Source organism: Xiphophorus maculatus, chromosome 13, assembly GCF_002775205.1.
Source record: "Xiphophorus maculatus strain JP 163 A chromosome 13, X_maculatus-5.0-male, whole genome shotgun sequence".
Lineage (NCBI taxonomy): Eukaryota > Metazoa > Chordata > Actinopteri > Cyprinodontiformes > Poeciliidae > Xiphophorus > Xiphophorus maculatus.
In genome coordinates, this window is record NC_036455.1 from 254,738 (window position 1) to 268,425 (window position 13,688).

At 35.4% G+C, this 13,688-nt stretch overlaps 1 protein-coding gene across 1 annotated transcript in view; it reads right to left on the bottom strand.

Annotated features, from left to right (window-relative positions):
• necab1 (N-terminal EF-hand calcium binding protein 1) overlaps nucleotides 1–13,390 on the bottom strand; it is a 33,056-nt gene extending 19,666 nt beyond the window's left edge. The window contains exons 1-5 of the mRNA XM_005797365.2: nucleotides 13,218–13,390; nucleotides 10,489–10,513; nucleotides 6,563–6,671; nucleotides 3,528–3,553; nucleotides 3,287–3,384 (exon numbers count right to left, since the gene is read on the bottom strand). Coding sequence (XP_005797422.1) covers nucleotides 3,287–3,384; nucleotides 3,528–3,553; nucleotides 6,563–6,671; nucleotides 10,489–10,513; nucleotides 13,218–13,304 — 345 coding nt within the window. The 5' untranslated portion in view covers nucleotides 13,305–13,390. The remainder of the gene's footprint in view (nucleotides 1–3,286; nucleotides 3,385–3,527; nucleotides 3,554–6,562; nucleotides 6,672–10,488; nucleotides 10,514–13,217) is intronic.
• Between the last annotated feature and the right edge of the window lie 298 nt (nucleotides 13,391–13,688).

The following is a 13,688-nucleotide window of genomic DNA, read 5'->3' on the forward strand; positions in this document are numbered from 1 at the left end:
TTAATGACTGTTATCTCTCTCCTGTTTTGAAACCTGTTTTATAAATCACATCTCAGAGACTCATTGTTGTGAGTTTTGGTTTGTTTGGATGAAGAAATGCCCAACAAAAAATAAAATACATTAGAAGTGAGTTTGTTCTTGTTCTTTTTTTCATTGATTCTTGTTTTTGGGTGAGGCTCTATTTGTCCCCTTTCTTTTCCTTTTTTCTTATTCTTCAAGCATTTTTCTTTTATTACACATTTCTTCTTTTGTTGTGGTGCATTTACGTTACACCAAATTATTTTTCGTTTCTTCCTGTGACTTGTCAGTTATGTTCCAACTTTATACAAATAAAAATGCAATAACTTTGTACCTTTTTTTCTACTTTCTGGTGTTTTTGTTCTTTTTCAATTCTGATTCTATTGTAATCATGTTAAATCCCTCTGCCATTTCTTCTTTGTGTTCATTGTCATTCTCTACAGATTTTTATATTAGGCTTATGTGAAATATCATAGTTTCAAGTCTCAATTGTTGCTGTTTCACATTTGTCTTCAGTCCTTCCCACCTTTCATTAGCTACCTGAGCTTGAGTTGATATTCAAAGTAGTATCATAGTTGGCTGGCAAAAGGTTCAGTTTCTGAATGTGTAAAACTGGTGGTAAAAACTTGAGGAGGAGCGTAGCACAAATGGCACCCTTCACACGGTTATTTGTAAAAACAATAAAACTCATGCATCTACATTGTGCGGTAATTTGTGTTGTTCCGTCACATAAATTCAAACTAAATACAGAAAAGTTTGTGGTGGTAATACAAGTATTCAAAATCACTAATATTTGTATTTGCTTCTCTTCTGCTTTTAAATGTTCCACATTCACCTCCTTCCTCTTCACTCCAGGTTTAATGTTGGGATTTTTTCTGCGTTTTCCTTGGAAATAATCTGTTTAATGCCTATCGGTAACACTTTGAAGGTGTTTGCATAAGACTGACATAACAGCAGTCATAAACAAGAAGGAGTCTTTAAGAATGTTTGACTGTTGTCTTGAAGTGTCATTCGGTAAATAATGGCACTTTTAATGCAAAGTTGTACTAAAAGTTGCATTAAAAGTCCAATAAAAAGGTCAACTTTGCATTATTTTGGTAAATAATTACAATTTTAATGCAAAATTGACACTTTTAATGGACTTTTAATGCACGTTTCTGTGAAAAACTGTCATTATTTACAGAATGACACTTCATGACAACAATCATGAACATTCACAAGGACTTCTTCATGTTTATGACACGTGTTATGTCATGTTTATGACTGTGACATGTCAGTCTTATGCACATCCCTTCAAATAAAGTGTTTCCAGCCTTTTTTTCCCAACCAGATCTTTTATCTAACATCTTTCAGTTTCGGGGGTGGTAAAGATCTGAGAAGGAATGCCGCAAGGCTCTACCTTCTTCTTCTCCCTTCATCTGTCATATATTTAATCTGTGTCACCCTCATCACTACCTTTTCACTCATCTCCTTGCTCTCTTTTTCCATCTACAATCTTTCTTCTCAGTTTTTTCACCAGAGGATCAACATCTATTGTCCAGCACTGTTGCAGTCTATTAAATTTCATGTTTATTTACTCCGCAAGTTTAGTACATAATATTTTGTTCTGGTGTTTAATGAGTATGAGAAAGCCATACCGCGTCTTTTTAGGCTCTGTAATGGAAATTTGACTAATGGGAGATCAGAGGGAGTCAGTTAGGCGACACGCTGAGATAGACTTGACTTGCAGCTAAAAGACACTGTAAGAGAAATCAAGCATCTCTTTGCTTTTTTACTAAATGACTCAAATTTAGCTTGACTTTTTAGCATTTGTTTTTCTGTCACACCACATGAATCATTGCTTGAAAGACACAGACACCCTTAGGATTTCTAAATCTAAAAGTAAAATTTAATCATTTTGGTCTATTTAGGGTAATTTAAATCATTAGAAAGAAAATTTTGGATTGTCTAATAGCGGGGAAGAGGATGGTAATGAAGTGTTGGGTAACACAAAGGCATGTTGAGACCTGCTGGAAAGTTTTAGATTGACCTAGTCAAAGTCTGGATTGAGATGTGCTGACATGGTCCTAAACAGGCTATCTTTACCTAAAACCTCTCCAATGCCACTGAATTAAAAATGATTTTGCAAAGAAGAGTGGGCCAAAATACCCCCACAAGCGACATAAAAGATACGAATAGATACCAGCAACTGTTTTTCTCTTCTAAGCTTGAATTTCAGTACATCAGGGTATAATGTGCTGCTTGTTGAGAACCCATTTGTATTTAATTAATCTCTTTATTTTTTATTGATCAGGTCAGGTTGTGTGAACTTCTTATATTTTTCCAGGTCATCTTTGTCTGATGATCAGAAAATTTTAAGGGTGGAAAACAAGCAAAAACAGAAGAAATCTGTAGGAGTGCAAAGACTTCCTCAAGGCACAGATTCAGCATATTTTTAAAAGTGTTTTTTTTTTTTATCCCTCCAGGGGGTCTTTTGTGGGCTCTAGTGTCCTTTATATGACAGTGAGCTGACAGGAAACGGGGAAGGAGAGAGGGGGGAAGACATGCGGCAAATATCGTCGGGTCCGGGAGTCGAACCCGCGACGGCCGCGTCAAGGGCTCAAGGCCTCCAAATATGGGTCACGCTAACCACTACGCCACCACGGCACGCCCTAAAAGTGTTTTTTTTTTAATGAAAGCCAGTATTTACTTCAGCCTACAATATGCAATAATTATTATCAATTTAAACCCTTCAAAAGACAGTGTAAGCGCTTAAAGTCACCGGGAGTATCAGACATTTGACAGCAATTCAATTAAATGAAAAATTTAATCGAATAGCTTCTCGCTTATTGTGCAAAATCGTTAATAAAACATATTTGGAAAGATGGAGGAAACATGTTATAACACTAGGGAAATAAAACATACGGTAGTGGTGTTTTAAAAAATTAATTTTCAATGCAAAACCTTGCAGTTGGGGGTTTTGCGGTTTGGTCATAAGCAAATTTTACACCATAAAATTTGCTTAAAAACTGTATATGCATATGCCATTTTTTTGGTATAAAATTTTATACCAAATTTTATGGTATACAATTTGCATATGACCAAATGTTTTGCCATATGCAAAACAAAGCAAAAGCTTGACAAAAATTAAATATATATTTTTTAAAAACCACACAAATCAAATGTCCAGAAATTCAGGAGAGAAATAAATGAATATTGAAAACTGATGCAACAATTTTTATTGGGTGTGTGTGTAATTGTGAAATTAGAACTATTTCCTTTAGCCTACCTTCTTTGTTTTGTCCATTGCTTTTAGTATGGACATATTCAGTTCTTCCAAAGCTGCAAGAACATTCTCATATTCACCAAGGTGCTGGGAGAAATACTCTACAGACCAAGAGAAAAACAGAAAATACAGACAGGAAGGGTTTTATTCAGATGCCCAGTGGGATTTGGTCACAGCGACCAAAATGTCGGAAAGCATTTGAATGTTTCTCTGAGAGTCAAGTGACAGTAGAGCTTCAGCTTACCACAGAGTTCATCCGTGTCCACATTGCTGTAAAAAGACGACAAAAGATTTAAATGCCATGAAAATCTGCAGGATTTCACAATGACAGGGGGAACAAAGGCAATTATTTCCCATCTAATAAACTTTTTTTTAGACGAACTGATATGATGAGAAATGATGTGCAGACAACATGAAGGGAAGAAACTCTTTCAAGATTATATTTAATATATTTTTGCATAAATTCTCAATTTTACGAGATCTGAAAGCAACAGTCCAAAAAGAAAGGAAGCTAAAACCATAGGCGAGTGCAAAATGACACGATCTGTCTTTTAGTCATTGAATAAGCCTTTCAGATACTTTTGAGATTTATAAAACATTTCCTTCTTATAGTGACAAAAACTGAAGATGTAGGTTGCCTTAAACGCTGCTCAACAGAAGCTTCAGCTGTTTTTCACCTGGGAAAAAGCTGCAGAGATGAGCTGGTCTGAACAAGAGAAAACACTTAGAGACATGGAGGCTGGCTGAGAACAGAGGGAGTTAGAAAATAAACTGCGTAACAGACCATTAAGCTCTTTCTGATGTGGCCTTTTTTCATTTTAAATAAACTAAAGGATGATATAACGCTAACATAGTGACAAAAACAGCAGATAAAAAAGTAAATATCAAGATGTTCATTGGCAGTTTTCTAAGAAACCTAGCATATATTTAAAAACAGACGTATAGAGTAATGTTTGAGTGTTGCACACCAAACCGAGGATCCTGGTCAGGGGGACCTAAAGCTCACTGACTCATTCTCAGATCAATACAGGACTCAATCCGAGAGCTCTAAATGGGTTCCTAACAACTTCACTGCCTTTTGACTGAGAGACATTGGGACACATTCACCTTGAGTTTAACATGGATTTTAAAAAAAGACTCAGCTGTGACAAAGAGGATGTCTGGAAGGTGAATGATATCAATTGTAGTTAGAACAAAAACATCAATCTGACCTTCTTTTCCTCCAAAATGATAAATTCTCAAAATATTAATGTTTTCGTGACACTAAGGTGTGATATTCAAAGGTGTGTCTGAATATCTGTCACTATATGTAAGAACTATTTTATCCAACAAATTTAGAAATTCATAAAAGGTTTTAAAGGTAATCAGTTAGAAAACTTCAAACTGAGAATATTGTGCTAAACTCAGATCGTTAACTTCTCTATTCAATTAAAGGAATGATTACAAGCTTGAAAGTTTTGACTTGTAAAATTTTATCTGGAAGGATAGTTTTTTTACATTCTTTATCTATCTATGTGGAAAATCTTAGGCATGTGGTAGATAAGGGATAGATCTTATTATTGTCTGTTTTTGTGTTTGTCTTCAGTCGTTTTGGTCATCTTTTTATTTCTTCACCATGTTTGTTTTTGTCCCAGAGTCATTTTCCGTCTAAGCTAAATAGAAAATGAACCCAAAAGCTATCCAAGTAAATTCAAGCCAACAACACGAGGCCAAAATTAGCTTTAACATTCTCACAGAGAAATCTACATAAAGCTTTTTGCTCGGTAGGAAATAAATGTGTCACAAAAAGAGGACAAATCACTGGAATCTCCTTTTGCATCAACCTAAAATGAAGATAATGTATAACAATATATGTCTTAAATGAAATCCAGAAATAAGGGCAAGAAATTGGGTCATAAATATATTTTATATTTAATAGTTATTGATTTTGTTAAACTGCCAAATAACTACACTGATTTTTTATGGTCATCTTGTGTCTCAAAACATTGCACTCTCTGATGAACCTAAAGCTTTTTTTTTAAATTCACAGTTTTTAATTTATTTTTCTAAGGGGAATTGGATAAAGAGTGATCAACAAGATAACAAATGAGTGATTAGGCTATTTAATATTTCAATAGTACTCCTAATTTTTCATATGATTTTAAATCTACTCTTAAAAAAAAGAATAAATGAATTAAAATACGTGTGGAATTTGATCACCCAGTATGCACATATTCCAGAAACCCGCATTACTTTTCTCTGCAATCACAGCTGTGGTGGTTTTATAAATAAAATGTGATAAAAGTTCATTTCTTTCTATGCGTAGTCAGCTGTTGTTAAAAGAGTTCAGTAATTACGTAATGCACCTCAACAGATACAGACCATGCATTTGGATATTGCTTTATAAATTATGGTTTTGAACGTTATTAACCTAGTTGCTCATTTTGTGTTCAATAAAAACTTACTGCAGAAAATCTGTTCAGACAGCGATTATAATCCCAAGCAGAACAAATTTTCTTTACTGTGTATGTCCTCACAATAAAGGAGAATCAAAAGTCTTTACAGATTTTCTAATAACATCTGATGTTTTCTTTACTGTTACAGGGCTGTAACTAAACTGTTCACCTCTCTGTAAGATAAAAATTACACACTATGATATTAGAAGAGCTGCTACTTGACAGAAAATATATTTGTATTTTATGCATAATTTCTAAAAATTCACAGCTTGTTCGCTACTTTTCTAGTGTGCTCTATAAGGAGTGAAAAGCCATGTACTGTATCTACAAAAATATCACAAAGCAGAAGGTTTTTAGTATTTCCTAGCTTCAATTTCATAAGCATAGTTTCTTACAAACACACATTAACAACGCCTGCCTTTTAATCTATTGATCAGGAAAAAGAACATTTCATGTTGAGAAGTCTTTCATGTGCTTAAAGCCTTTAAATGGAAAATCAATACAAAATGAAAGGTCACACAGATTTACTTCTATCTCTCTCTTGTGAATTTGCAAAAGCAAAAGAACTTGGACATCGAGTCAGGACAGTTAACCCATTTCCAATTGGGTGATTTAGAATAAAACTGTGTGAATAAAGTTTAAGCAAAGCCACAGTTTTCTATAAACTTATGAAATGAGTCAATGTTCCAGGAACTCTGAGAACGCTGTTATCAGAGAAATAAGAGTTTGATCATGTCCGTGTCTCTTTGCATAAATATCATATTTTCCCAGTCTGTTCACATCTGAAATCTGTCCTGTGTGCTTAGACAAATTGAAAACAAAATGAAGCAATTACTCGACTCACTCTGTGTTATGAGTATCAATCGTGTGGAAAAGCTCCTTCAGTTCCTCGGCTGTCAGGACTCCATCAGAGAAGTAGGATTTGAATTCATCGAAGGACAGCTTCCCATCGTCTGAGGGGGGAAATGAAAATTAGGATTCATGAACAAATCTTATTTAGGTAAGGTTTTTGTAGTGGTCATAATAATTAACAGGAGCAATGTTCTCCTTTCACATAAAAACATCTTAATAGCTAATTTTAGCTTAATTCTGAAAAAACACCTGCAGACTTTGTTGAGATTTGCCAAACTATGAAATAACGCCGAGGAGTTGCAGTAAATGCATCAAGCCCCCCATCCCCCTTTGTGACACTTTAGGAGCAATCAAACCGAACAGAAATTGATGCTCTTGTTTTTATTATTCCAACAAATAACATTTTGTCTATGTGGGGTCGTCATGATTTTTTTCCATTAAACTAATGTGATAGCAATCTCACAACAATCAGTCACTTTTATGCGCTGAGGCTCTGCAATTATGAAAAAGAATAAAGCAATATGAAAGATTTATGAGCAAAGGATAAACAGAAGTTCGCAGAGAACAACCTGAATATCAAAATGCAGACATTTCGCCTCCGGCTCTGTCTGCCCGTCTGTGTGGACCGAAGGTGGGTGATCTTTAACTGTTCACTGCTGATCTGCCACAGATCTGACGTTAAGTACGAGTGTTGCGTTGCCATAGATACCACAAGGAAAAGCCACTTGCACAGAAATGTAACGTAAAGTGACTCACTGTCGATGAGCTCAGACAGCGAAGCTTGGAAGTCTTGGCACATGTGCCGTTTTTTTTTGTGCAACGCTAAAAACAAACATGCAGGACGGCCTCAAAGCTTTTACAGCGTGGGATGGATATTTAATGGATACGGGAATATGTCATGCCCTGTGAACAATTGCTGGGCTTTTTTTTTTTTTTGCCTTCTTAGGATGTGAAATTGAAAGAAAGAGTTGCTTTTTGAATGGCTTCAGAGGCCCTGAGGTTCAAACAAATTCCCAGACCATTGTAGATATTTCTTTTCCCTTTTGTACAAAGTGTTTCAAAGCCTTGCATGGTCTATGGAGTACAGTTCCTGGCAGAAGTATTCTGACCTGAATACTCTGTAGAACCAACCTCCACCGCAATTAGGGTCAAATTAAGGCCAAACTTTATTCTTTGAACGATTGGAGACAGACATTTTTCTGCGTTCCTAAATACCTATTACTCTCATTGGAAAAGAATATTTAAAATAACATTATTTTTTCAAGATGTGTCACAGATCCTTGAACAGATTTAGGTCTGATCTTTGACTAGGCCATTCTAAACACACAAATAGCGTTAGAGCACGTCTAAGCTCTGAGTAGTTCTCAATTGTTTTAAAATCTCTGAAAGTTTTTTTTTTTCCAGAATTATCCTATAATTACCTGAACACACCCTCAGACCAGGTTTCCTGCTCGTATTTAACTCAGAAAAAATATGTTAATAATTTTAGGTTTTTTTAAATAACATGTTCAGTTCAAATGAATTATTTTAAACCACCCTGAAAACCTTTCAAGCACATTTGTATTTCAATAAATGTCGTCATGTGGACAGATTTTCATCTTTCAACCACAAATGCCTCCCTTTCAATGATCTTTAACAACCTTTCGCTCTATCTATCTTTCTTGTTTATGTGCACATTACTGTCAACATAAAACATGGTCCTTGAGGATAAAACAAAACAAAACCTTATAAATATTTAATCAAATTCATACAGTCTATGCCAGCTGGGTTGCTTTTTATGACATACCTGTGGCCCATCAACGTAAAAGAGAAATCAAATCATTTCTAAAAGAAATGCTTGACCTGACAGTTATTTTTGCTAATGTGAAAATTAATTTAAGCTGAAAACAAAAAGAAAAATCACTGGAAAGAGTCAACTCACACATGCTCAAAGAATCCTTTTTACTTTGAAATGAGCAACACGTTTAAAAGATGAGCCAGAGGGACACAAAAAAGTGGAATATTTCAACACTACAGTTTTCCAACATGATTGGTAAGAGAATCAGATTCTGTGACAAAAGTTGAAAACTGAGCAAAATCAATAGTCACAAGAAAAAAACAGGATGTCCCATAAAATAGTCAATTCTCCCAACAGAAATGTTCACATGTCTTATCTTTGAATTTCTTCTTTGAAGAAGAAAGTGATTTATCAACAAATGTTGGGTTACGGTTACGACAAAGCATCTCAATGACATCAAGAGTTTTATTCTGCCTGGAACTGTCCTTGTCTTATTTCTCTACCAGCCCTTGGTGGGTTTTTGTTTTGCACAGCATCCCATATATTATTCAAACACACACTAATGGTGGATTTTAAGATGTTGAGCAACCCTGTCCTACTGCAGCAAATCCTCCCCAAACCATGACACTTACCCCAAAGGCCATATTGGCAGTTTACATTTAAATACATTCACTTTTTAGACCACTTTAAATCTCTTAGAAGACCCATAAGCTGCAAAAATCTTCAGGACTCGCAATGTATTCCTCACCAGTAATAATATTTGTGTTTATCATTTTGCAGAAAATCGTAAAAGACCTTAAATAACCAATTATTATTGGTTATTTATCTTACTTGAATCTGCCAGTGCTGTTTAAATGTATATTTCCTGCCCTCAGCCATCACCATCTTCTCTGAAAAACCTTAAATAATTTGATATTTAACTTCCAGTTGGGATTAATGAAGTATTTTTTAATTCAATGAATGTACATATATAAAAATGTTTTGGAGGAACACACAGATTGTCATAGAGTACTCTAATTTTTCCAATGACCGCACACACATAATGTTTAAAAATGGTATCTATTCATGCATACAAGATTTAGGACAAATAATTAGAAAGAAAAAGCAACAAATGCTCAAACAAGATCCAGGAGCTCATCCAAACTCTATGGGGCCTCTTTGCGGTTAATGGAGGTGAAGTGCAAAAACTCGGCCTCTCGTCTTACAAATAAAAATCTTCAGTTCTCTTTGGAAATGATGAATACTGCGCCTGCAGGCCGAAGAAAGAGAGAGCATCTGACTTATTTTCAATGTGCCATCTAAAAGCCAGCCTCTCCAGTGATACCAGGCTGCATTAGTCCACACAGCATGGGCAACATTTGCACATCTATAAAAGGCTCCATCAATGCAGAATTATAGAGACAGCTCCTGTAGCAACATATTCATCCAGTTGATGAAACAAAACACAGAGAAGAAAAACAGCAATTGGTCCCACTGATGGTTAAAAGATGAGGTGATGCAACACAGGGGTAAATGTGACTGTCCCACATCTTTTAAACTTGTTCTAGCATTAAGTTTGGGAGTCACATTTATTTTAACAAAGGAAACAACATTAACATATCAAAGGTTGATTCCCTTTTTAGCACTAGAACTAACACACACACACACCCCTTCTTATTTACTAACCTTCAGAAGATCTTATTGACATTTAACAAGGCTATAAATCTTTTGGATTTTAATGGGGTATTTACCAACATTTATAAGGAATCTATTTTCTGCTCCTTATGATTTTCATACGAAGCCATGTGTACCTTTAGATAGGCTATGTATCTTACATTAATGATTCATGTAAAACATAAAATATCAGATCAAATTAAATGAAATTCTTCCTTTAACAATCAGGCAGCTAGCCTTAAGGGCCACCATGATAAAAGTCTCTGCAAATTGGGAAAATTTCTGCTTTTTCTCTTTGTTGGTGCTCTAAAGCAGAACCGTAACAGCGACGGGGTCAGTTTCCTGTTTCCATGGAAACAGCATCAGCAGACAGTCATGATTGGAATTTCATTCAGAAAGTGCGTCTGTTCCTTCGCACATCAGAATAATGCATTGGATTAATACTTGATGTATAGCCGCATGCATGCGCTTGCTGTCGGGATACGTACCGTTTTTATCGGCCCTTCGCAAAATCTGCAAGCCAGAGAGAGGGGAAAAGTGGGACGTCAAAAAAGGTGACACTTCATCAAAGTTAAGAGTGGATGTGTGTGCTGGGGTGCATGAGAGTGGAGATCATTGATCACACTTGCAAAAGTGGCATGTCATTGAATTATTGATCGCGCTGTCCCAGAGTCCACTGGAGATGAAAGAGAGGCTGGCAGTGACCACATCAGCTTCAAACTGCTCAAATCACATGCTGAAAATAGCTGTACCCGCCTTTAATTCACATCTAATTTAACTTGAAGCTATTAGACAGTAGTGAAAGGAATTTTTACTTGCAACACAAACACTTCAGATTGGTTGATTGATTGATTGATTGATTGATTGATTGATTGATTGATTGATTGATTGATTGATTCTGTGTGTCTTCTGCCTCTACATGTGTTGTGTTTTGATTTCCTTTTCTCTCATCAAAACCCAGCGGCTGTGTCTCAGTCAGATACCACCAGAGTTCTGTTTGGAAGTTAGCATAATGATCAAAATCACTGCAAAAATATGATCAGTTGCTTAACACTTGTACCTATTTTTCAGCTAAAAAGACTCAATTAGATGCTTCCGCAGTCATAAATCTGTATTTTGTTGTTTTTCAATAAAAGGGAAAAAGCACACATCTTGCCAAGAGTTTCTGCTATGAATATCTGAAACTTTTTTTTTATCAAAAGAATGAAAATAATTTGCATTTTACTACATCATATGCTTTCTAAAATGCCCAATATTGCATCTTTTGCAGCTGAGAAGTCACCTAATTGGTATAATAAGTTGAATTAAGCCAGCTATTCAGTGCTAGTCTTGTAGGCTTACTAGAGAACATCGGTGAACAAATTGCAGGATGAAGACAAGTCCTGCCCAGTGGACAGGACTGGATAAAAGTGAGGACAGATTTCAAGCAGGATTATGTTACAAAACATCCCAAGCTTTGGACAACTCACGGCACTTTGTTCCAATTTATCATTTGAAAATAAATCATGGATATTTCCTAGTTATGCACTAGCCTGGGTCGGTCTACTACGTAACATTCAAGTAAGACCCACAGAAGTTTGGGGATGCAATGCTAAAAAGATTTTAGAAAAAGTTCAAAGTGTGTGAATATTTTTAGAGTTATAGTAAATATTAACAAAGTCAAGGACTCCAAGTATTGATCTGTATGGAAAAAACAAGTCATCAAGAATAATATGGGACACTGTTTGCTTCACCTTATGTTATGTTGAACATGTTTTATTTCAAACATGAAATCTAGATGTAGCTGGATTTCATTCAATATGTTTTTAATAAAAGAAGCCATAAATGGAAGTACAAGTCATTTAATTCCTCTGAAAAAAAACTTTATTTTCCAATATGTGGGTCGTCTCCACAAACACACCGGCAGAGAAGTAAAAACATTTCAAAAACCTGTCTTCCAGGATTAAACGACTGCTGTTGTCGGAGTTTGTGCCAAACTGATCAGCTCAAGCTGAGGTTTGAAATCTGCCTGCCAGATTCCCTCCGAAAGCAAGCCCTGGTTTCTTTCCCAGCCTCTTCACTGTTTGACTCTACATGACACATCTGAAATGCTGCTTTGCACCCAAAATAACTTGTAGCTATTTGCATCGGCATCCAACTTTCCTTCATAAGACCAAGGGAAGCCGACAAGTTTCTGCAGGAGACACTGCAGGTGAATCAAAGCATGGAGGAATGAGAGGAAGGAGTTCTGAATAATGAGGTGGTGGATGAAGGGCAGGAGGAACGAGGCGAAGACGTGGAAGCTCCTAAGAGATGATTTCCCACTCTTGTCTGCATACATATGCGTTTTTAATATTTAATTCCTCATCTTGAGGCTGTGCTCTGTATATTCAATAACAATAATCTGCAAATATTTTTCTGTTTAAAAGTTAGATAGGTATTGAGTGGTTTGATTTAAAATTCAATAATTACATGACTTAATCAGCATATTAAATTTAATTATTATTAAACTTGTTTTCATTCTTCTTATTATTACTACAGTTATAAAGTAAGAAATATATCTTTGGACATTATTTTTCAATGTTATTAGATATTTAAAAATATTATTAGAACAATATGCAGCTATTATGATTAATTGTGCTATTTTATCATTTGTATTGCTATTATTATTTAGAAAAATAATAGCAATTACGTAATAATAATAACAATAATAATTATAATTTTAGAAGCATACATAAAAATACTAAAGACAATATTATGTTGAAATATTTAAAATCACTAAAAATATGAATAAAAACAAAGTGAAATCTGACCATCTCAGTTTGAAAATGCTAATGATTTTTTTTTCCAAAGTTCAAATTGAAAATACAAAACAAATAAAAAGCAATAAGTCCATGGCAGGAGGAAATATCAATCTACACCATGTTTTTATTTATGAACCCTGATGTGTGGGTGGAATTAAACCTTTTGAAGTCATTCAATCAGTTGCCTAATAAGAGTAAGTCCAGTCAAATCCGTTGATTTGATTGAGCAGAAAGCATTCATTAAAAGATCATAAACAATTGTAAAGTGTGTCCAAACAGTAAGTAAAACTCATTTCTTTATGCATCAAGCAAGAAGAAAAAAAAAACTGGGGTGCACCTTTTTGAAGTTTCACACTTAAGTTAAAGATTAAAAGCAGCGTTGATCCCACGAGTGTGAGTTTATTTTGTACAAAATGAATGAAATGGACACTTACGTCAATAAAAATGGACATTCCCTTTTTCAGCTCCAGCTGAGTGCAGGGCTCCTCGGACACAGACTGAAGCTCCTCTGAACAATCCATCCTCCTCAGTGCTGCTTCAGATGTAAACTGCAGAGGAATGTGTCTGCCTGTGCCTCTTTCCACTGATTACTGCCACAGCTGAAGAAAGCTGCAGCGAAGTCAGAGAGAAGCAGCCACAGTTTCCTGATAAAAGTGTGTCAGTTTAATATTTAATTCATGCTGTTTTAGAACAAAAACGTCTGTGTTTGCTTGTTTTGACTCCATCCTAAGCCACGATTTTGTATTGGAAGTTAGTACATTATTTTCTCCTAGGTATATGCCTTCAAGCATCAACACGTTTGTCATGGGTGATGCTTTTACTTTGAAATGTTTCCTGCTGCATATCGCTGTCTTATTTCCCAGACTTGATTCTAAGCTGAAGGAAAGTGAGAACCTTTTTGACTG